The sequence below is a fragment of the Arachis hypogaea genome, chromosome 10, assembly GCF_003086295.3.
Source record: "Arachis hypogaea cultivar Tifrunner chromosome 10, arahy.Tifrunner.gnm2.J5K5, whole genome shotgun sequence".
Lineage (NCBI taxonomy): Eukaryota > Viridiplantae > Streptophyta > Magnoliopsida > Fabales > Fabaceae > Arachis > Arachis hypogaea.
In genome coordinates, this window is record NC_092045.1 from 114,308,527 (window position 1) to 114,332,775 (window position 24,249).

Here is a 24,249-nt window from a genome sequence, read left to right on the forward strand (position 1 = left end):
TGTAATTTATACGTGAATATATACACCTTTTATCAAACTTCCAAGTGAACTTCAACCCATTTATTAGCATCCACTTAGCATTTGGGTAAACTTTTAATTTTTATTTATTAATTATATTTGGATACAACAATATAAAAATATTTTTTAATTATTTGTTATGTTAAAATATTTTTTCTAAAATAAAAATAATCTTTTTGAAAAAGATATTAATTATATCTTTTAAAAAAGAGTTTGAATTTTTTAATACTTTATGTTTACTTAAATTTTTTTTTCCAAATATACTAAAATTAAAAAAAAAGTATTGAAAATTATTTTTTCTTACGGCTTAATAATATCCAAACACACACTAAAGCATGTTCCTGAAGTCATCATAATCAAATCTGCATTTTCACTTTTCAGGCGCTACCTTCCCCAGGCCACCATTTCACAAACAAGATCACAATGCTAAACTTGCGTTTGACTTTATCACTACTACTCTAGATACCCACATGGTTAATCCTTTGAATAAGGAATGAATAGAAATATGAAATATATATATATGGAGTAACAGATGAGCAGGAAAACTACCTTGAGCTGGGAAGCACGTTTCCCTGATCTTCTCCTCAACGCATTCTCCATGTTTCATGCCAAGGAGCCATTGACTCTTTTATTTTTTTAGTTTTTCACTTATATCCCTCAACTCGACAAGTCAATGACTAATTCTTCGCGACATTGAACTCCATTTAAGGATTTAATATGCCGCTGTCTTATGGATTGTTGCATGCACATGACAAGATTCGAATCTAACACTTGTTTAAGCGGACTAGTGAGCTAACTACTTGACCAACCCAACTTACTTAGTATTTCTCTTTTATAATTAACTTGGTACTTAATTAGCCGCCACTATAATAATTAGCCGCCATTATAATAATAATACTGCTACTTTAGAGCTAAATTCTTATTGCTTTGATCTGTTGATCTATATATACAACAGTGACACTGAGCTTGAGTACACGCACTATCATAAGAGCGCAGCTGGAGTGTCTTTTGAGTATACACTCACACTTGTAAAGTGGTCGGTAACATACATTTTTATTTATTTATTTATTTATTAAGGTATATTTTCAAGTTTTTATAGTGATTACAGAAATATTTATAGATTACATGCAAGGTTAAAACAATTCTAAGATAGATACTTAAAAATGTTGTTGTCTACCGAAATCTAATCTAATTTGTCGAAATTGCCAAAAAAATGTGACAAATTGTGTAAATCATAAGAGGTAAAGGTGGAAACTCATATGCAGTCGACTTCCCGTGAAGTCGATATCAACTTCACGTGAAGTCGACTGCACCTAAGTTTCCACTTTAGAATTAAAAAAAGAAGAAGAGAATTTAAGTTTGTTTCTTATTAAGACAAAGAACCTCTGGTTTTGTTTGTTTACTAGATGTCTTAAACTTTTGAATGCCACTAAATGATTCAACTTGTGTTGCAAGTTGAGACCTGATGGTTTTTTTAATGTTGTTGTGAAGTTGTGTTGAGAAGAGATGGCGAAAATTCCCATCTTTATGGTGGGTTTTTTGCTGTTGAACTGCTGGGTAGCCTTGGCAGATGCAGAGTACTTGAAATATAAAGATCCAAAACAGCCTTTGAATGTTCGAATCAAGGATCTCATAAACAGAATGACTTTGGAGGAGAAGATTGGCCAAATGGTGCAGATTGATCGCACTGTTGCATCAGCTAATGCCATTAACAAGTACTTTATAGGTATTTAAAAAGTAATACTAACATTTTAGACGATCATTCAATCATGTATACATTAGTAAAAATAACAAATTTTTAAACTCGTTATTAAAATGATAGTCTAAATTAAGCTTTTATAAAATGTATTTGAACTTTTACTTTTTGAAAAATAAAAACATTATTAAACATATTATTAGAAAATTTTTATCATCACTTAACTGTGATATTTAAAAATAAATTTATCGTCATCACTCTAGGGAGTGTGCTAAGTGGGGGAGGAAGTGTTCCAAAGAAGCAGGCTAGTGCAGAGGATTGGATTAACATGGTGAATGATTTTCAAAAAGGTGCTTTATCAACTAGGCTGGGAATTCCTATGATTTATGGAATTGATGCTGTTCATGGCCATAACAATGTCTACAAAGCAACCATTTTTCCTCACAACATTGGGATGGGAGCTACTAGGTAAAATTATTCTTTTTCTCTTTTACATATATTTCAAATCTTAAGAAGAAAAATTATCTGTTTAATAGGAAATAATATTTAAAATAAAAACAAAAACATTTTGATAGTCAAACTTACACTTACTATCTACTATGCATGATGCCAAAAAGGTTCCTAATGTTGCCATTGTGCTTTATAAAGCGTTTAATCGTACTATTTTTCAAATTATTACAGAAAGAAGAAAAATGAAAAGGTTTGAATATTTTAAAGTAAAGAATATCTTCATATATATTTTAATTTATGAAAGCAAAAATGTTATCTATTCATTAAAATTAGTCATTATGTATATTTTATATTAATGTCTGATTTTAGTATATATCTAATATGATTATTATGAAAAAATATTGAATTTATAAATTCTTTTGATAGTATGAAAAAAAATTCGAATAATACAACTTTTAGGAGTTTAAAAGTGATATTAACATATTGTTCGTATTGACATAAGAACAATATAATGTGCAGTTGATTTGCATTTTCATTTTTTATTTTTATTTTTAATATTTTTTATTTTTTAAATTTTATAAAAAAAGTGAAAACAATAAAACAATAAAATTTTGTCTCATGCTTTTATTTTCTATTTTTATTTTTTTTTCACAAAGTTTAAAAAACAGAAAATACTAAAAATAAAAAATTAAATGCATTATTTATATTTTAAAAAACAAAAATGTTATTTATATACTAAAATTAGTCACCATATATTTATATATAAATACATGTATTATTTAATTTATTTTTAATATATATTTTATATTCTAACTTATATTTTATATTAGTAGGCGAGGTATACTCAATATTTTAACATGTTTGGGCATATTTCTTCTAAAATATTTGTGGGAACAAGCAGGGACCCAGAACTTGTGAAGAAGATTGGAGAAGCAACTGCACTTGAAGTTAGAGCTACCGGAATTCCATATGTGTTTGCACCTTGCATTGCGGTAATCATAATTCAGAATATACAAAATTTGTTGTTATCTGAATAAAATTCTCTTATTATGCCATTTGTGTTTGTAAATAAAGGTTTGTAGACAGGGACGGATACATGGGGGGGCAAGTAGAGGCCTGGGCCCCCCCAGCTTTTAAAAAAAAAAAATAGTAGTCACTAGTTAGAAGCCCAACCTAACATAAATAAAACATTAAAATTTAAAAAAATCCCTAAAACTAATTCTGTTTCTTCACTTTTTCTATTCTTTTCTAATCCTTTTATTTCCTAACACCGTAACACGCGCCGTCCTCAGTTCTTAGTAGGTCATATCACTGCGACACTGCCATTGTCCATTGCCAGTCTTTAGTGAAGTCAAGGACTCAAGGTATTTATTTTATTTTTCAATTCTTTTATATAATTACATAAAATTATTAATTAATAAAGTACATTGTTTTATTATGAAATAATTTAATTTTATTCTTTTGTATTTACATTACATAGGCAAATTATTGACTTATTTTTAAGATTTATTCTCTCTTATTTTTTTATTTTATTTTTTAATGAAATTGATAGTGATTTAATGAAAAATTATTATTATTGATATTTAATTAATAAAATATACTTAGACTTTGTTTATTCATGTAAGTATATAATTATTTGAGTTTTTTTTTTCAGGTAAAAAGAAATTAGAACATTTTATAATGAAAAAGCAAAGTAAAATTGATGCAATTTTTAAGAGAAAGGTTATTGATAATGTTGGAGTTCAAACAAGTCAACCCTCTAATCCTATTTCACAAGAAGGTCAAGTAAGTGAGCTCTCTAATCTTACTCAAAATACATATCAACATGAAACCAAAGTACCAAGATTAGAAAGAGATGTTGATATCTCTTTACTAGAAAGGGATCCAGGAAAGCGACGTCCAATTTGGCAGTATAATGTCAATGAACGTGATAAAATTCGTAGAGCATACATAATAGCTGGGCCATACCAACCAACAAATATTAGCTATCCAGCTTCTGGTAATAACAATCACCGTCGATATTTTCAATCTTCTTGGTTTAAGAAATTTCCAAGTTGGTTAGAATATTCACCAGAAAAAGATGCTGCTTATTGTTTGCCTTGCTACTTGTTTGGTAAACATTATGGTGCTCGCAATGATGGAAAAAATGCATTTTCAGAGTTAGGATTTAGTAACTGGAAGAAAGTAAATAATGGGGTAAATTGTGCATTTGTATGTCACGAGGGTTCTATTCCTAATTCTCCCCATAATTTATGTGTGAAATCTTGTGATGATTTAATGGCTCAATCTAAGCATATAGACAAAGTTCTTGATAGGCATAGTGATGAAACTATTGCAAATAACCGTTTAAGGTTGAAGACATCTATTAATGCTATTCGATGGCTTGCATTTCAAGCATGTGCATTTAGAGGCGATGATGAAAGTCCTGGATCTTTGAATAGGGGGAATTTTATTGAGTTAATTAAGCTTTTAGCCTCCTGTAATCAGAATGTTCATAATGTTGTCCTTGAAAATGCTCCTGGAAATGCTCAATATATATCTCCCAGTGTTCAAAAAGATATATTGCATATCTTTGCTAGAAAAGTGCGTGCAACAATTCGAGAAGAAATTGGTGATTCTAAATTTTGTATAATTATTGATGAAGCAAGAGATGAGTCAAAGCGAGAACAAATGTCTGTGGTTTTGAGATTTGTAGACAAGCACGGTTGTGTTCAAGAAAGATTTTTTGATCTTATACATGTTTCTGATACATGTTCTTTGACATTGAAAACAGAAATTTCATCAGTTCTTTCTCGTCATAATCTTGATGTCCAAAATATTAGGGGACAAGGGTACGATGGAGCTAGTAATATGCGTGGTGAATGGAATGGATTGCAAGCTCTATTTTTGAAAGATTGCCCTTTTGCTTATTACATTCATTGTCTTGCTCATCGATTACAATTAGCACTTGTTTCTGCAGCCAAAGAAGTTTGTTATGTTCATCAATTCTTTTCAAAACTTACACTAATTGTGAATGTTGTGACTGTTTCTCCTAAACGTCATGATCAGTTAAGGGTTGCTCAAGCAAATAATGTTGCAAACTTAATTGCCAATGATCAAATTGTGACAGGAAGTGGACTTAATCAAATTGGTACTTTGCAAAGAGCTGGAGATACTAGATGGGGGTCTCATTTGAATTCTGTACGTAGCTTGTTATGCATGTTTGATGCTACTTGTGAAGTTCTTGAAAAAAGCACCGAAGAAGGTAATTTCTCCACTCGTGGTGATGCTAGTGCTGCTTATGATGCTATCACATCCTTTGAATTTGTCTTTGTTTTGCATTTGATGAGAAATATTTTGGAAGTTAGTCATGATCTTTGTCAAGCTTTGCAACGAAAAAATCAAGACATATTGAATGCTTTAACTCTGGTTTCTACTACGAAGACTTTAATCCAAAGAATGAGAGAATCAAGTTGGGAGGCTTTCATAAAAGAAGTAATATTATTTTGTGAGAAACATGAAGTTGAAGTTCCTGATATGAATGCATTGCATATTCCTAGAAGAGGCCGAACTCGCAAAATTGTTGATCAAATTTCAGTAGAGCATCATTACCGTGTTAATTTATTTCTGGCTGTAATTGATACACAATTGCAAGAGCTTAATGGAAGATTCAATGATAATATGGTGGAATTGCTTACTTTAAGCTCAACTTTAGATCCCAGAGATAATTATAAGTTCTTCAGTGTCAACAAAGTATGTGAATTAGTAGAACGGTTTTATCCAGGTGACTTCAGTGACCAAGAGAAATTTCACATTAGAATGCAAGCTCAACATTATGAACTTGATGTTCCTAATCATGTTGAATTAACTAACTTGTGCACAATTTCGGAGTTATGTCAAGGATTAACGAAGACAGGAAAGTCTTTAACATACCCTTTGATTGATCGTTTGATTCGCTTGGTATTAACTCTCCCTGTTTCAACTGCTACAACTGAGAGATCTTTCTCTGCTATGAATATTGTGAAGAATAGACTCAGAAACAAAATGGAAGATGAATTGCTTGCTAATTGTCTTTTGATTTACATTGAGAAGAAGATTGCTGAAAGATTTGACACAGATTCTATTATCGATGAATTTTATGATATGAAGAATCGACGTGTACCACTTCGTTAGTAAAAAGTACACTTTTTTTGCACTTTAAATATATGTTCTCTATCAGTATATTTTTGTAATGCATCTTACATTATAATTTATTTGCATATATTTTTTTATATTATATATATATTATTGGCCCCCCCATGATAACATTCCTGGATCCGTCCCTGTTTGTAGAGATCCAAGGTGGGGTCGCTGCTATGAAAGTTATAGTGAAGATCCTACACTAGTCCAAGCTATGACAGAGATCATTCCCGGATTGCAAGGTCAAATCCCTGCAAATTCACGAAAGGGTGTTCCCTTTGTTGCTGGAAAGTAAAAATTCATACCAATCATATCATATTTTTAACTATTTTTTAATATTCAAATAAAAATGTGGAGCATGTTTGTTTGTTTGCTCAGAAAGAATGTAGCAGCTTGTGCTAAACACTATGTTGGAGATGGAGGAACCACAAAAGGAATCAATGAGAACAACACAGTGATAGATAGACATGGATTGCTTAGCATTCACATGCCAGGCTACTATAACTCAATCATCAAGGGAGTGTCTACTGTCATGGTCTCTTTTTCAAGCTGGAATGGAGTTAAGATGCACGCTAACCGTGAACTAGTCACTGGCTTCCTCAAGAACACCCTTCGTTTCAGGGTATAATAATAGTTTAATTACTATGTTCGTCCTTATAGTTTTATCAAATTTTTAATTAGACCTTTATATTTTTTTTCTTTTTAATTGAGTTTTTATATCGTTTTAATTTTGTAATTAGGTTCTTTTCATGTAAAAACTTTAAAATTAATCGAATATTTCTCTAAAAAAATTATGTAGTCAAAGATCTAATTAGATTCTTAATTATGGATATTTTAAATTTGGGAAAAATATTTAGTTAACTCTAACAATTTTTATACTAAGAATGACCTAATTACAAAATTAAAAACAGTGTAAGAATCCAATTGAAAGGAAAAAAAAATTATAGACCTAATTATAAATTTGATGAAATTATAGGAACCAACAGAATAATTAAACCTATAATAATTAACTTATTGCAAATATTATATTATAGAAAAAAATTTTATGGATACCAAGAATACTAGTGTTTTAGTAATTTAGTCGTTGATCTCAATTTGTATATATATATATGTTGAGATCAACAGATACAGATTGAGGTCAATAACTAAAACTACTGGAACACTGTTAGTCCTAATATATTTGAAACTCTTCCTATATTATATTATCATGAGTGTTAAACACTTTGGTTTGTTGCAGGGTTTTGTTATATCAGATTGGCAGGGAATTGATAGGATTACTTCCCCTCCTCATGCCAACTATACATATTCCATTCTTACCGGAATTACTACTGGAATTGACATGGTAAACATTGACATTTTAAATTCTTTAACTTTATATTGCTCAAGCCATGCTTTCTCATTGGGTGTGGTAATCCTGCAGATAATGGTTCCTTTCAACTACACAGAATTCATAGATGGCCTAACCTCTCTAGTGAAACATAATTTCATACCCACGAGTCGAATTGATGATGCAGTGAGGAGAATTTTAAGGGTTAAGTTCATGATGGGCCTTTTTGAGAATCCACTTGCTGATTACAGCTTAGTCAACCAACTTGGGAGACAGGAGCATAGAGACTTAGCTAGAGAAGCTGTAAGGAGATCATTAGTATTGTTAAAGAATGGTCAATATGCACATAAACCATTGCTTCCTCTTCCTAAGAAGGCTTCAAAAATACTTGTTGCCGGAAGCCATGCTGATAATCTCGGTTATCAGTGTGGTGGTTGGACCATTGATTGGCAAGGACTAAGTGGAAACAACCTTACCACTGGTATATATAGCCTTACTTCTCAATTTTGTTACTTATTGTTTTTCAAATGAACATAAAAAAATGTTAATTTTTTAATATGTATTCTATACTGATGACTGAATTCGCAGTTGATTTTTCTATTTCTAATACACAGCATGGTTGTATTAACATTTCTCTTATTTTATAGGCACAACTATTCTAAGTGCTATAAAAAACACTGTTGATAAAGACACTAAGGTGGTTTACAAGGAGAACCCTGATTTGGAGTATGTGAAGTCCAATGATTTTTCATATGCAATTGTGGTAGTTGGAGAGCATCCATATGCAGAGACATTTGGAGACAGCTTGAACTTGACAATACCAGATCCTGGTCCACAAACCATAACAAATGTTTGTGGAGGAGTGAAATGTGTTGTTGTAGTAATCTCTGGTCGCCCTGTGGTTATACAACCATATCTTGACACCATTGAAGCACTTGTTGCTGCATGGCTTCCAGGAACAGAGGGACAAGGTGTTGCTGATGTTCTGTTTGGTGATTATGGTTTCACTGGCAAGCTTCCAAGAACATGGTTTAAGACTGTTGATCAGTTACCTATGAATGTTGGTGATTCTCATTATGACCCACTTTATCCATTTGGATTTGGCCTTACAACCAAACCCAACAAAGTAGAATAAGAACTTTAATAAGTGTTAGCCAGGCACCAAGTACCATTCTTGTGGTTGTGCTTGGTATTTTCGATATCAACCATGCTAGATGTACACTAAAATCAGTCATTAAAATTAGCTATTAAAGTAGAATACACATTAAAAATGAGTTAAACTACACATGTATTTTTGTATACATGGTTAATAATTTTAATGGTTAATTTTGGTGTGCAAATAGTATGTTTGGTCTTACATATGCATGCATTATCTTCAGCTCTACAGGTCAGAGATAGTAAAATAGATCCATAATTCTCACTTATGAATTCATTCTTTGTGCTAGGATTGGCTTGAAACCTCCAAATTGATGGAATAGAATGCAATTCTTGAGTCTTGTAGAACACTAAATTGAGTTAGGCTTGGTGTATGAAAATATAAACATCTTTTGTTTTTCGCTTTATATATGATAAATAAAAAGAGGGAGTGACTGAGATAAAGATATTGGCTTTTAAAAGATGGGAATACTTTTGAAAGCACTTAAGATAGAACTTTTTAAAATTGATTTGTACTTTTCAAAATTTAAAAGTCTAATATAACCTCATATGTTAACAAATTTTTAAATTTAATACTTGCATTTAGGGCTGGAAGTGAGCCGAGTTGAGCCGAGCTAGACCAAGCTCAAGCTCGACTCACCAAAATTGAGCTTGGCTCACGGCTCGGCTCATTAACAATCGAGCCTATTTTTTAAGCTCAATCTTGGCTCACCGAAAGCTCACGAGCTGGCTCAAATAATAGAAACATAAATACAAAATCTCAAGCTCGACTCACCAAAATTGAGCTTGGCTCACGGTTCGGCTCATTAACAATCGAGCCTATTTTTTAAGCTCAATCTTGGCTCACCAAAAGCTCACGAGCTGGCTCAAATAATAGAAACATAAATACAAAATCTATAATTTTATATCAATAAATTATAACTTATATATTTTAAAAAATATTTAAAAAGAACAATTTTATATATTGTTTATCTATCAATAAATATAAATTTTTTATTTATATCCTACATCAAAATTATATGTAATAAATAAATATAAAATTTTAAATAATTAAGATCATTAATATATATAATTATATATTACTATTTCATATGTATATATATAATATTAAAAGTATAGACTAAATGCATATATATATATATAATCGAGCCAGCTCACGAGCTAATGAGCTGAGCTTATCCAAGCTCAAGCTCAGCTCATTTAATTTATGAGCTCAATTTCAGGCTCAAGCTTGGCTCACCAACTCACGAGCTTAGCTTATCGAGCTATTAACGAGTTGAGCTCGAGCTGACTCATGAGTTGGCTTGACTCACTTCCAACCCTACTTGCATTTATGTCTATTATAGTATTTTTAAATTTTAAAAGCTATTTTACCAAACACAATTGTTTTTGCTTCTGTTTATTGAAAGTTATTTTTAATTTGATTTACTAAATATAAATGCTACAACTTTTAAAAAGACTTATTTTAAAAGTTAGCTTTTATAAACTGCTTTTTAAAAGTAAAAGCTTTATCCAACTAAAAAACCTTTTTTTTAAAAAATATTTTTTAGTAATTATAATTTAATACATATAATTGATTAAATCATAATTAATATATATAATAGGGGTATTTTAGTCATTTTGTATAATAGGGTTATTGTAGTCATTTTATATAAAAAAAATTAATTTAGATCGGTTCAAGGTTTGGTTTACTGTTTTTTTGGCCAAATCAATTTGTCTGAACTAATTTTGACAAAAATAACACGGTTTAATCGATTATATGTATTAAAATTTAATTACTAAAAAATATCTTTAAAAAAAGACGTTTTAAACATTTTTATCTAAGTGACTCCTATAAAAAGAATTATATGTTTATACTTTTAGTTTTAAAAAATTAAGAATGTTTTTAAAATCATCTAGGAAGATATTTTTTATAACTAACTATATTTTTAAAAGTTAAAAAACAATCCAAATTAATATGATAACATAATTACTTATTTGTGTAAAAGTCAAATATGAAAATCAAGTTCTTTTAAATATTAAGATAAATTTTAATTAAATTAAAAGGTAAAGATAATTTTTTTTTAAATATTAGAGAAAAAAACAGAAGTTTAAATTTGTGCTGTTTAAATTAGATTTCATTGAATTTAAGTACTTATATCCGTATCCTTAATCACGCTGATTCTATCTTATCTGTAATCTGTAATTTTTTTAATTTACTAAGCAAATTTAACAACAAATCAAATTCAAAATTAAAATTAACCCAATACTAACTCTCTATATATATTAAACCTGAACATTAATCTGATTCAATTGTGAAATTATAGCTGAGAGGTGAAGAAGAGAAGAAAGAAACAATGGCGAAATTTCTGAATCTTTTGGTGGGACTTATGCTTTTGACATGTTGTGTGTCAATAACAGAGGCAGAGTATTTGAAATACAAAGATCCAAAACAGCCATTAAATATTCGAATCAAGGATCTTATGAAAAGGATGACTTTGGAAGAGAAAATTGGCCAAATGGTGCAGATCGAACGCACTGTTGCTTCTGCTGATGTCATCAAGAACTATTTCATTGGTAAGATTTAACGTTTGAGTTTATTCATAAAACAAAGAAATACCTTTTTGTAATTATTTTTTTGGCCATATAAAATAAGATTAAAGCTTATGTATAGTTGTTTTTTATTTAGTCAAATCTGTTGAATCATCTAACAGTCTTTCTCAACTGTTAACTTTATACAAAGATAACTGTATATGAATTTTTACAGGGAGTGTGTTGAGTGGAGGTGGAAGTGTTCCAAAAGTAAATGCAACTGCTGAGGATTGGGTTGACATGGTGAATGAGCTTCAAAAGGGTGCTTTATCAACAAGGCTGGGAATTCCGTTAATTTATGGAATTGATGCTGTTCATGGCCATAACAATGTTTATAAAGCAACGATTTTTCCTCACAATGTTGGGCTAGGAGCTACAAGGTATATATATATATTTTGTATGAATTATTATATAATAAAAAGTATTTTAAAAAATATTTCTGAACAACACAGGGACCCAGCACTTGTGAGGAAGATTGGGGAAGCAACTGCTCTTGAAGTTAGAGCTACCGGGATTCCATATGCGTTCGCACCTTGCATTGCGGTAACATATTAAAATAAAAAAAATATTATATAAATTGACATGTTTGACTTAATATGTTTGACTAAATTATCTGATAGGTTTATAACATGATATGTAAGTTTTGTGGATTTTGTTTGTATTAGGTGTGTAGGGATCCAAGGTGGGGAAGGTGTTATGAAAGTTATAGCGAAGATCATAGGATAGTCCAAGCTATGACAGAGATCATTCCTGGATTGCAGGGTGAAATCCCTGCAAACTCTCCCAAGGGTGTTCCCTATGTTGCTCCTGGAAAGTATGAATTTTTATGCATCTTCTTGCTTGCTTAATTTCATTAAGGACGGTTGAAAACTCGTGTGCAGTTAATTTCATGTGAAATTTATAATTGAGAGTCGTTGAAAGTCGACAGGTTTGACTAAATTGTCATCGTCTGACGGCTCTTAGCTATCTAACTTTATATGAAGCATGTTAACTGTACGTGAGTTTCCACTGTCTAAAAAAATATAAAAAACTTGTAAAATTTTTGTTCTTTTTTGGGGACAGAACAAAAGTTGCAGCTTGTGCTAAACACTTTGTTGGTGATGGAGGAACTATAAAAGGAATCAATGAGAACAACACAGTGATAGATAGACATGGATTGCTTAGCATTCACATGCCAGCTTATGATAACTCAATTATCAAGGGTGTGGCAACTGTCATGGTCTCTTACTCAAGCCTCAATGGAGTTAAGATGCATGCTAACCGTGATTTAGTCACTGGTTTCCTCAAGAAGACACTTCGTTTCAGGGTACCATAATTTTTATATATTCAAAATTTTTTATGTCCTTGATTGAGGCCTAAAATTCGTAATTTATTTAATTTTTTGTTTGCAGGGTTTTGTGATATCTGATTATCAAGGCATTGATAGGATTACTTACCCTCCTCATGCTAACTACACATATTCTGTTCTAGCTGGAGTAAATGCTGGAATTGACATGGTAATTATAAATTTCAATTGTTTCATTTTGATATATTAATGAAAGCACATAAAACAATTGTTGAATTATATCTGTATGACTTTAAGGTCAATAATGTAATTATCAGATTTATTCTTTTGAGTTAGACCTGTTTTTGTTTTTGAACATGTGATTATTTATCTCATAATTCTTTTTCATGCATGGTGCAGGTCATGATTCCATTTACTTACAAGGAATTCATAGATGACTTAACTTCTTTGGTGAAAAATAATTTTGTGCCCATGAGTAGAATTAACGATGCAGTGAAGAGAATTTTAAGGGTTAAGTTTGTGATGGGTCTTTTTGAGAATCCACTTGCTGATTACAGCCTCGTCAACCAGATTGGAACTCAGGTTCGTTTACTTTTTTTCATTTTGATATACCGTATGTGACAAAAACATTAGTTTAACAGAATATTCTGTTAAACAAAATGAATATGACTAACACTTAGACTGAATATTCTGTATAGTTAAACAGAATATTCTGTTAATTCTAACGTTTTTGTCTTGATAGTAACTTAGTTACAAAATTTAATATAGTATAAAAGCCCAATTAAAAAAAAGTATAAGGATCTAATTGAAAATTCGATAAAATTATAGGGACTGACAGAATAATTAAACCTTAATTAATCATTAATATATATAATTTTTCTTTTACCAATGCATTTTTTTCTTCTTACAAATTGTTAAACCGTCTTTTTATCTGCACATAATAAACTGACAGGAGCATAGAGAATTGGCTAGGGAAGCTGTGAGAAAATCTCTGGTGCTGTTGAAGAATGGTGAAGATGCTGATAAGCCATTGATTCCTCTTCCTAAGAAAGCATCAAAGATTCTTGTTGCTGGAAGCCACGCTGATAATCTTGGCTTTCAATGTGGTGGTTGGACCATTACTTGGCAAGGACAAGGTGGCAACAACATTACTAAAGGTACAAAAAGTTCATTGTTTCTATTCAAATTATAATCTTTACTTTCAATATAATTTTTTCAATTTTTTTATGATCTTATATCTTTTAAATTACTGAAAATGTAATAAAAAATTGTTATATACACATAAAAATATTAGCTGTCAAATCGGTCATTATATATTTGTATATAAATACGTGTTATTTTATATTGTTTTCAGGTACAACCATTCTTAGTGCTATTAAAAACACTGTTGATAAAGACACAAAGGTAGTTCACAAGGAGAACCCAGATCTAGAGTATGTGAAGTCAAATAATTTCTCATATGCCATTGTTGTGGTTGGAGAGGAGCCATATGCAGAAACAAAGGGTGACAGCAAGAACTTAACAATCTCTCACAATGGATATGACACTATAAAGAATGTGTGTGGAGGAATCAAATGTGTTGTTGTAGTAATCTCTGGTCGCCCATTGGTTATGCAACCATATGTTGAGAGCATTGATGCACTTGTTGCTGCATGGCTTCCAGGAACAGAGGGACAAGGTGTTGCTGATGTTCTGTTTGGTGATTATGGTTTCACTGGCAAGCTTCCAAGAACATGGTTCAAGACTGTTGATCAGTTACCTATGAATGTTGGTGATTCTCATTATGATCCTCTCTTCCCCTTTGGATTTGGCCTCACTACCAAACCAGTTAATTAAACTCAATTGATTTTGGGTGGTAATTAAAATGCAAATGTTCTGTTCATGCATTATTTTAGAAGGTTAATTATTAGTTCTAGTAATGTAAAGGTGACAACTTATTATTACTGATATGTTATAAGGTTTTTAATTTTTTATATTTGCTACCTATTTTAGAACTAAATTTTGAAGTAAATTCAAAACCGATATGATTGAATTGCAATTTGCAAAACTGCTAATCATGAAAATCAAGTAAATAATAACATACACTGCTATTTTAAAAATATTGAAATGTAAAATTTGAATTAATTCCCATATCATTTTCCCTTCCTTCTTGAATTTGTGAGCTAACATTGCCAAATTCAACTCAATAATTGATGACAAAATCGTCCCAATCTTTTTCGAGTTTCTTCAAATTAAAAAGTTTTATTAGATTTTAATTTAATTACCTTTTATCCTTAATAAGTTATTTTAGTTCGAGCTATTTATATTTGTTTAAAGCATTTTATATTTTATATTTTATAAATTGCTAACTTGCCTTTATTGTATACTATTGATATTGTATTACCTTTAAATTCATATACTTTTTTTGTATGCTATATAAATTTCATGAGTTCAACCATTGTATATTCAAACAAATACTAAACAAGATGAAAAATAATTTTATTATTAATATTTATTCCGGTAAATGGGAAATTTACTTTCTAATATTTTCCTCCCTATAATTTTATTGGCTGATGAGTAGGGACGGAAATCTAATCAAATAGTTATAAAGATGTTTAAAAATAAAGCATTGATTTATGTGTGTAAATAAGATTATTATAAATTAAATTACTTTTTACTTCTAGCAGGTCTTGATATTTTCCTTTAATTTGATTTTATTAAAAAAGTCTTCAATTTTTCTAGAAATGAGACAAAGAAAACTAGTGTACCAACAATGATGTACGTATGAAATGAAATATGAGTAGTACCTTACTACCTTTTATTGCCACAGAATAGCACATGCGTCACCCCACATTATCTGTCTCTTATTAAAAACTTAAATATTAAACTTAAATATTTGGTAAAGTAGTACCTTACTACTCATGCCCAATTTTGGCAAAGTACCTGCCAGAGGCCTAGAGTTTTAGATTTGAATTCTCTAAAGTTTGAATTTCACTTCAAAAAATAAAGTATGATCTTGTATTATTAATTTCATAGGTAGGACAAAAAATAAATATAAAAAAAATTATTCAAAAATAAAAGATCACATTTTATTCTTTAAAATAAAATTTAAACTTTAGAAGATCTAAATTCCACAGCTTCAACACCAAAGTTGAAACAACAAGGCAAGCTAATTCTTATATATAACTAAAGTTTTTAACGAGTTAAAATATCTTAACTCGTTAAAATTTACAAACATCAAAGTAACTCATATTTATGATGATCACTCGGATTAAAATTTTTATGTGAAAATTATAAATAAAAATCGTTAAATAATTTATGATTTTTAATTATATATCTTCACATAAAAATATTTTCAGGCGAGTATGTAGTCATCTATATGTCCTCGTAGAAGAACTTCTGGAATGGTTGAAGATGAGGAGTCTGCAAGCGAATGACAATGGAAAGAGTCCCATCTCCGGTAGGAGCAGGCATGATAAAGGCCCTGCCGTCTCCGATGACCTCACAGGGTCCCATATACAGCGGCCTTCCCCATCCAAAATCAGGTCCATAGGTAGGCATGTTACTCATCCAACTCCAAATGTTGAGGTTTGGATTCCCAAGAAATGGTGGTTCACTGTTAAGCTTTGGCCTCAGCCACCCTACATGGTCCTGCCTCCCAATGAACTCAAAGGCTGATCTCAGGTACTCATCTGTCAGCAACTCGATCGCTTCTCTTATCTTTTGCGCACCATATGTTAGTGGCTTTGAAGCAATATCCCCACTGAGGCATGTGGGGGTCACAGTTGGGTGCGTCGCGTTCCCGAAATAGTTTAGAGGGAGAGGTGGCTTTAGCCTGTTTCGGACGCCGGCGACGGTGAGGACCACCGTGGGTTGGTTGTGATCCACGTGGCGTGCCTTGGATGCACACCTCCAGATATGAGCGGCAATGCTTTCATACCTGCTCCGATTCCAAATACACCAAGCTTAATATTTCTTCTTTAAATCAATTAAATTTTTTTTTCATTCATAATAAAAAATACTTACAATAAAATCAGTCACTAAAATTAATCATTAATATGTTTATTGAAAAAAGTCTAAAAAAAAAAATTTCTAGCTAGCATTTAATCAGTAAAGAAAAGTGAGCTATTGAATGAAATCCCACACCAATCTTACATCATTAAAACCATCATTGATGGCTATTTGATAGCTACAAACCACAAAAGTTGCTAGCTCCTAACACTCCTCTATTTATTATATATTATTAATTTTATAACTAAAATAAATATATGTCATTCTCTTATTATAATTAAAATTATTTTTTTAAATTATTAAAGAGTTTTTTCTTTTTCTCTTTTCTTTTTTCTATTTATCTCATTTTTTTATTCATTTTATCTCTCTTATATATCATTATTAATAACTAATTATAAATTTGATAATTAAAATATGTAATATGACATTCTCTAATTGCATTAAAATTAAATTAAAATTAAAATATAGCTATATTATAAATTACTAACTAATTTAATAACCAAAATGTATCATATAACATTCTCTCTTATTTTTTTTCAAAATTAATAAATTCTTTTCTACATTTTCTTATCTGCCTCTCTCTCTTTTTATTTCTTTATACCCTTTTCACTTTATATAATTTCTATTTTATAGTAATTTGACAAATCAAAATGTATCACAAAATATTTTTCATTACAACTAAAATAAAAAATTTTCTTTCAAAATTAATAAACTCCTTCTCTCATTCTTCTTCTTTATCTTTCTCTTTCTTTTCTCCCATTCTCTATTTTTCTCTACCTTTTTATTCAACAAAAAATCAAATTAACAAAATAACATAATTCAAATAAAAAATATTATTATATACATATTTTTTTATTTAGTTTTAAATTTTTACCACTTATCTTTTTAATTTATATTTTCATTTCTTTTTCTTCAAATATTTATTACATATAATTTTAAAAAAATACTAATGTTATAATTAAAAGTTAGAATTAAAATTCAATTGTTTAAAAAAATTGAATTAATTTTATAATTATCAATATAAATCTTTTTATACTAATATCTATATACTTTTATACCCATAGAGAAAAAATATTATTTTAAAAAGTATGCATAAAATTAATTATTTATATTTGTGTAACAGTAACATCTAATTAAATGTAAAAGTATAAACGTTAAATTATTTTAAATTTTAGATAACGAATGTTAAAATTAATTATTAATAAAAAAATTACACTCTTTCACATGAAAATAATAATTAAATATCCTGATCTTTTTAGCCGATGAAAACTGTTGTCCTCTACAACCTTCTTATAAAAATAATTTAATTCTATAAATCTTTGAATTCCTGTCCTAATCTATAATATCAGGATAAATTAGCGTAATTTTACAAAATTTATATTTTTGTAATGTTGTTACGGATAAAATACTAGTTTGTGTATAATTATATAAATACATGTGTAATTTAATTTATTTTAAATATGTATTTATATTTTAATATATATTTTATAATTTATACTGATAACTAATTTTAGTGTACATGTAGCATAACCGATTAATAATAAATGAATAACAACTAATAAATCACTCTGTCGCTATTTTCAACTGCACTATCACACCAAAATTTAGGAGTGAACGCAGATTGGATATGACTAAAATTTCATCCGATCCGCACTAAAATTATCGGATCGGATCAGATCTAATATCCGTAATTTTTAAATTTGGATCTGATCTGACCCCGTACATTTGCAAATTGGATCGGATATCGGATATATCCGCAAAATACAAAATAGTTTTAAAACTTATTTTTATTAAAAAAATATTAATAAAATTTATTTTTTTATTCTTTTAAATATGTTATTCTTAAAATAATATTAAATATACTTATCTTAAATAATAAATTAAAATAATACAATATATATGATAATTATTAGTCGAAATAAAATACAAAAATTATTTATTTATTTATTTATTTTTACGGATACGTAAATATACAGATTGAATATTATTGTGCAGATCTGATTTGTTCTGATAGTTTTGCGGATTAGATCCATATCCATAATTTTTGGACAGGATTAGGATAGATATTGCAGATATGGGATATGATCCATGAACATTCTTAGAAAGTGGATTCTCTCAATTGTTAAAAAAATTGACAGTGTAAAGTATGATTTCTAATCCTTCATTGATTTCTCTCTCATATTTATTCTTAATCTCACTTATAAAATTAATAGTTTGAGATCACACTTTACTCCCTTAATTATTACAAAAATTGAAAAAATTCATTTTCACATTTCTATCAAAATTAATCAATATTAAATATATGTATTTATAGATAAATATATTAATAATTTATTTTAGTGAATAATTTTGGTGGACGAATAACATTTCAAAAATATTTGATAACAAAAGAAAATCAGTCACAATAACAGCTATAACTTACCTTATTTAGTATTCATTAATTGTGTCTCCCTAATATTACCCTAACATTTTTGTTTTCAACCTAGCCAACTACATTTTGTGAGTACGTAAACGTACCTGCTGTAGGGTCGACGGTGATTCTGCGGCGTAACTGCCTTCTCGTAACCAAATTCCAAGCATCCGTCATCATTGGCTTTCTTCCTCAGCTTTTCTACCATCTCCCTTGTGAGCTTCAGAATTGCAAGATCTGTCTCCTTCTTGCTCTCCTCACTGACGTCAGAGCTACCAATTATCAGCGGAAGTGGCTTGAATTCACGGTGCTCAAAACGCGGTGCGGTAAACTCAGATTTCAGAATCACCATTTTATCAAGAATTGGCTTCTCATCTTCTCCCAAAGTGCCACCTCGAGCAAGCTTAGCCCAAGCGTCAACAAAGACAGTGCCAGAGATTCCATCCACAACGACATTGGAAACTCCAAACCCAACACACAGGCCACCACACGCGAATCTCGTCACCTGCACCAGAACAAGAGGAATGTTTTCCACAGGCTCACGGTAATCAACCGTCGGCAGAAGCGGCCGCAAGGCGGCGGTGGGCATGAAATCACCGTAGTCTTGCAATGTTTTCCGGGACTCCGCTTCGAACAGCATTACACCCTTCCCGTTGCAGTCAATTTCCATTCTTCCGCCTTCAATCATGCGAAGGCGGCCGGCGAGAGGGTAGTAAAGAATTAAGATGTTGCCAAGATAGTGTTTGATTGTGTCAATGATGTTGTGGTGGTTGTGATCGTGATTTGCTCGGTAGATGTAAATTGTGAGTGCATGAGTATGAGCTTTGATTTGCTCACTCTCAGAGAGCAACAAAGTGCCATTAGGGGTAGCTTCAGTCGGAATTACAGTGTGGATAGATTTGATACTAACCATTTTTGGCTGTGTAAGTTCAATATTAGCATCTGTATGTGTATGTAAGTTCAAAATGTGATACTCCTTCTTATATAGAATATCAGAAACTCTATTGCAGCATTTCTTAATAATTTTGGCAGTCACAAATATTAAATTATTTTTAATAATAAATTTTATTAATTTATGTATATAAATTTTAAAAAATATAATATAAATTATATATTTTTTATGTATAAATTTTATAAATATAATTGTAAATTATTATTAATTAAATATTAATTTAAAATAATAATATTTATTAGTCATATTATCTTGTTAATTTTTGGTAAAAAAAATAACGTTATATTATAAATATGAATTCTGTTAAAAAGATAATGAAAAATTTTGACATAATGAAATGATTATTTAGCCCAATAAAAATAAATAGTAAAATTATTCTCCATATTACTTTAAATTCAAAAACTCACATTATGTCACATCAAATTTTAAATTTTAAATTTCTCAATTTTAAATTTTAACAATGTGACCCGTTTTCAATTAAAATAGTTATCCGGTTACATGTAAAATTGATTACCTCTCAAAATATAATGTTTAGTCTTTATACTTCAACTAAATCTAATAAAATAACCATCTTAATGCTCATTAAAACAATCATCTGCATATTGAATGCATTGAATATTCAGATTATTTTAATTATACTTAACATAAATAATCATCCGCATTAGGCATAAAAATAAGGTGAATGTTATGGTGTCTATCACTTTATACCTAAATTACTAAAGGGAAAGTATGAGGAGCCAATGAAATATTTATACAATGTGTACAATGGAGGTTTATGGAGTATTAGAGATATAATTATTAGTGTTACATTTTTCTGTTAGCTGAAGTTTTTGGGATCAGTGGTATTATGACATGGTATTAAAGCGATTGATCCGAAAGGTCAAGAGTTCGATCCTTGATGAACTCAAAAATTAAACTAATTTCTTACTAGTCATTGTACACATTGTACAAATAATCCATTGTCTCCCTAGCGGTATCCATTACTAAAAGAGATAAATAAATTATATTTAATAAATTTTACATGATTTATTTTTTATTTTAAATATTTTATCTTTTACTTTCAAAAAAAAAATTAAACAATTTAAGCAACATAATAAAAGACACCATAGAATTCACCTAAAAATAATCATTAGCCGACCTATTTTAATGAACTTCCGCATAAAAAAAGACTTTCATTTTTGTATCTGGGTGGGAGTTGTAAAGTATAATTGCCATTTAAAGAAATATAATCAATGATTACTGATAATGGTATAGCAAATTTTTTTTTCACCTATCATGCTTGCATGAGGAGAAGAGAGGGATTTTCTATTCTCGGATTTGCTACCACGGTGTGCCAACGGGGGTTCAGCGATGACCAGTTGCGATTGCGGTGAGATCCAGGGAGTGCAGCGATGAACGGTTACGCAGTAACCGGACATGGCCGCGGCCACAAAGAAGAAAGGAAGGGCTTGGCGAGGAATCCGATACGCTAATGGAAAAGGCCGGGGGTGTACGTTGCGTGAATGGCACAACGTGTACGAAGAGGGTACTCGAACGTTTGCGGTGGACAGGACAGCATCAGCTGCTGTTTTTAGCGGTGACGGACTGGCAAAATGGGAAGAGAATGGAAGAGAGAAAAGTTCTGAATCACTGACATCACATGCAGAGAGAGAAAGATACATAATTGCCTTTGAAATTCTTATTTTTGTTTGAAGTCAAAATAGGAAATTATTAAAAATTAATTAAATTAATTATTATCTAATCTTAATTTTTTTTATTTTTATTGTATACATTGTACACATTATATAATATACACTAAATTCATTATTTCTCTATGAAAAAGTGTAGGGGCCAACAGTTTTATTGAATTAATTTTGACCAGCATGTAACCAGCAGAGAAAGGTGAGTCATTGGATGAAATCTCACACCAATCTCACACCATCAAATTATCATTGATGGCTAATTGATGGCTAACAATCACAAAAATTGGTGGCCCCTAGCATTGCTCTTTCTCTATATTTTCTCTACAAATATTATTAGAGCAAATTATCTAAATTGCTGGTAAGATTTTTAAAATTAATGGTTATTTTTATATTACTCATTATATACACTACTTTTATTTTTATATTTTATGTACACTTTTTTCTTTTCTAGGAATGACCATGTGGAAAGATTTGATATGCTTACCCGTTTTTGGCAAGTTTAGCATGCATTTACTCAAACACGATGGTAAAGATTTTTTTTTTTTGTTAAATTAAAAAATTATGTTCTTGTATAAATTCACTTAAGTTTATCAAATTAAAAATTTTAAGAATGAAAAAAGTCTAAAGATCGAATTTCGTTCTGATATTTTGCATACATCTCCATATATATATATATATAATACACAAATTATTTATTAAATACGAAAATCATTTTTCATTTCTAAAAATATAATTTTTTTTATTATTTTATCATGGTTTTAGATATTTATTTATTGTTACGTTATTTTTGTTAACAGTATATATTTTCAGATATATATTTTTGTAATAACTTACATATATCTTTCTGCTTAGGGCCATATGAAATTTCTTATTTGAAAAAATTCTGCTAAAAATTTATGGGTAAAAAAAAATTAAATAATTATATGAAGAATTAAAATATTAAATTTATAAGTCTTTGAAAAATTACAATGTTTAATATGATTTATCTTTTTGTCAGAATTTATAAACTTTTGTATAGTTTTTTAAAAAATTATTCGATATATTTTTTTAAAGACTTAAAAATCTTTTTTTTCCCAAAATTCACGTGATATTTATTTTATTTAATAATCTATAAACTCATTACAAAATTATTCTTCAAAAAATTAATTATCTTATTATTTTAAATAGATATATAAAAAAGTATATACCAATGCAATGTGTATTAAAAATTGGTATGGATAATATTTCTTTTGAATTATTGTACAAGTGAGCTCGTCCCCACAATAGATTGAAAAGTGCAAGCTACAATCAATTATTTTATTCAATTACTTTCCACATACAACTTCTTCTTCTTTGTTATTTTTCTCTTTTGTTATCGTTGTTGCTAACACTACCACCTCCTTCTTCTCCTCTTCATCCTTCTCTTTTCATTAAAATTTTTTCTCCTCATTCCTTTTTCTCCTTCTCCTCCATCATCAATTATCTCGTTATTGAAGATAATGAATAATTCAAATTCAGATTGTCAATTAAACTAGAACGAAATTGATTATTGTTTTGAATCCAATCAAGTGGTTGAGGTGTGGTTCGATTCTAGTTAATTTTTTTATTAGTAGTTTATGATTCTATAGGTGAATAATATTTCATCGTTGATGGTTTGAATTGAATATAATGTAAAAGTTATGCATTAAAGAAATTTTTTTTATATATTTGTAATAAATTTGGGTGTAACATAAAGATATTTGAGTGTATTGTTTAAAATTTTTTGGTGTATATATGCTGATAAGTTCTGCATAATTCAAAACTCTTCCTCTTCCTCCTTCTCATCTTCTACTGTTTCTTCTTCTTTTTTTCATCATCATCACCATCTTCTTCTTCTTCTTTTTTTCTTATTCATCTTTTCCTTTTCATTTTACCTTCTCAAGTTTCTTCTTGTTTTTAGGGGTGTTCATGGATCGGATCCGATCCGCATATCCCCGGTATTTATCCGAATCCGATCCAAAAATTGTGGATATGGATCCGATCCGCAAGGCTATCGGATCGGATAAGATCCGCACACTAATCGGATCAGATTGTGGATTTTGTGTTGATATTTGCATATCCAATTCACATATCCGCGTATCCGCAAAAAAAAAGGAAATAAATAAATAAATATTCTTTTTATATTTTATTTTAACTAATAATTATCATATATGTTGTATTATTTTAATTTATTATTTAAAAAATGTATGTTTAATATTATTTTAAGAGTAAACTTATTTAAAAGAATAGAAATAATGAATTTTATTGATATTTTTTAATAAAAATAAGCTTTAAAAATATTTATGTGTTTTACGGATATATTCGATATCCGATATCCGATCCGTAAATGTGCGGATCGGATCGGATCCAAGTTTAAAAACTGCGGATATTAGATCTGATTCGATTCGCGTTCATCCCTACTTGTTTTACTCTTTTAACAAGAATAAAAACAAAAAAATAAAACAAATGAGAAGAAGAAACACATAATGTTGTAAAATTACTTGAAAGAGGATGAACTTACATTCATTCAACTAAAAGAAAGAAAGAAATAAGAAAAA

General features: G+C 29.6%; 3 protein-coding genes across 3 annotated transcripts; 2 read left to right on the forward strand and 1 right to left on the reverse strand.

Annotated features, from left to right (window-relative positions):
- The first annotated feature begins 1,002 nt into the window (after positions 1-1,002).
- Positions 1,003-9,154, forward strand: LOC112716853 (uncharacterized). Its single transcript, XM_025768876.3, has 9 exons — positions 1,003-1,054; positions 1,510-1,744; positions 1,978-2,182; positions 3,066-3,154; positions 6,466-6,613; positions 6,701-6,944; positions 7,560-7,664; positions 7,743-8,130; positions 8,297-9,154. Exons 2-9 carry the CDS (start codon positions 1,525-1,527, stop codon positions 8,782-8,784), a joined length of 1,887 nt encoding a protein of 628 aa, XP_025624661.1. The 5' UTR covers positions 1,003-1,054; positions 1,510-1,524; the 3' UTR covers positions 8,785-9,154.
- A 1,862-nt stretch (positions 9,155-11,016) lies between these two features.
- Positions 11,017-14,624, forward strand: LOC112716852 (uncharacterized). The gene is made up of 9 exons (XM_025768875.3): positions 11,017-11,360; positions 11,551-11,755; positions 11,828-11,918; positions 12,041-12,189; positions 12,438-12,681; positions 12,767-12,871; positions 13,060-13,242; positions 13,613-13,817; positions 14,015-14,624. The coding sequence occupies exons 1-9, from the start codon at positions 11,141-11,143 to the stop codon at positions 14,494-14,496; spliced, it is 1,884 nt and encodes a 627-aa protein (XP_025624660.1). The 5' UTR covers positions 11,017-11,140; the 3' UTR covers positions 14,497-14,624.
- Positions 14,625-15,710: 1,086 nt separating this feature from the next.
- Positions 15,711-19,999, reverse strand: LOC112716854 (hydroxycinnamoyl-CoA:piscidic acid hydroxycinnamoyltransferase). Its single transcript, XM_025768877.3, has 2 exons — positions 19,168-19,999; positions 15,711-16,579 (listed from the first exon to the last, which is right to left on the reverse strand). Exons 1-2 carry the CDS (start codon positions 19,971-19,973, stop codon positions 16,015-16,017), a joined length of 1,371 nt encoding a protein of 456 aa, XP_025624662.1. The 5' UTR covers positions 19,974-19,999; the 3' UTR covers positions 15,711-16,014.
- Between the last annotated feature and the right edge of the window lie 4,250 nt (positions 20,000-24,249).

Excerpts from the sequence above, each read along its gene's own strand:
- LOC112716853 (XM_025768876.3), top strand. The coding sequence starts at position 1,525 with ATGGCGAAAATTCCCATCTTTATGGTGGGTTTTTTGCTGTTGAACTGC. Across the intron at positions 1,745-1,977 it reads CATTAACAAGTACTTTATAG|GGAGTGTGCTAAGTGGGGGA; the intron begins GTATTTAAAAAG and ends TCATCACTCTAG. Across the intron at positions 8,131-8,296 it reads TGGAAACAACCTTACCACTG|GCACAACTATTCTAAGTGCT; the intron begins GTATATATAGCC and ends CTTATTTTATAG.
- LOC112716852 (XM_025768875.3), top strand. The coding sequence starts at position 11,141 with ATGGCGAAATTTCTGAATCTTTTGGTGGGACTTATGCTTTTGACATGT. Across the intron at positions 11,361-11,550 it reads CATCAAGAACTATTTCATTG|GGAGTGTGTTGAGTGGAGGT; the intron begins GTAAGATTTAAC and ends GAATTTTTACAG. Across the intron at positions 13,818-14,014 it reads TGGCAACAACATTACTAAAG|GTACAACCATTCTTAGTGCT; the intron begins GTACAAAAAGTT and ends TATTGTTTTCAG.
- LOC112716854 (XM_025768877.3), bottom strand. The coding sequence starts at position 19,973 with ATGGTTAGTATCAAATCTATCCACACTGTAATTCCGACTGAAGCTACC. Across the intron at positions 16,580-19,167 it reads CACCGTCGACCCTACAGCAG|GTATGAAAGCATTGCCGCTC; the intron begins GTACGTTTACGT and ends GAATCGGAGCAG.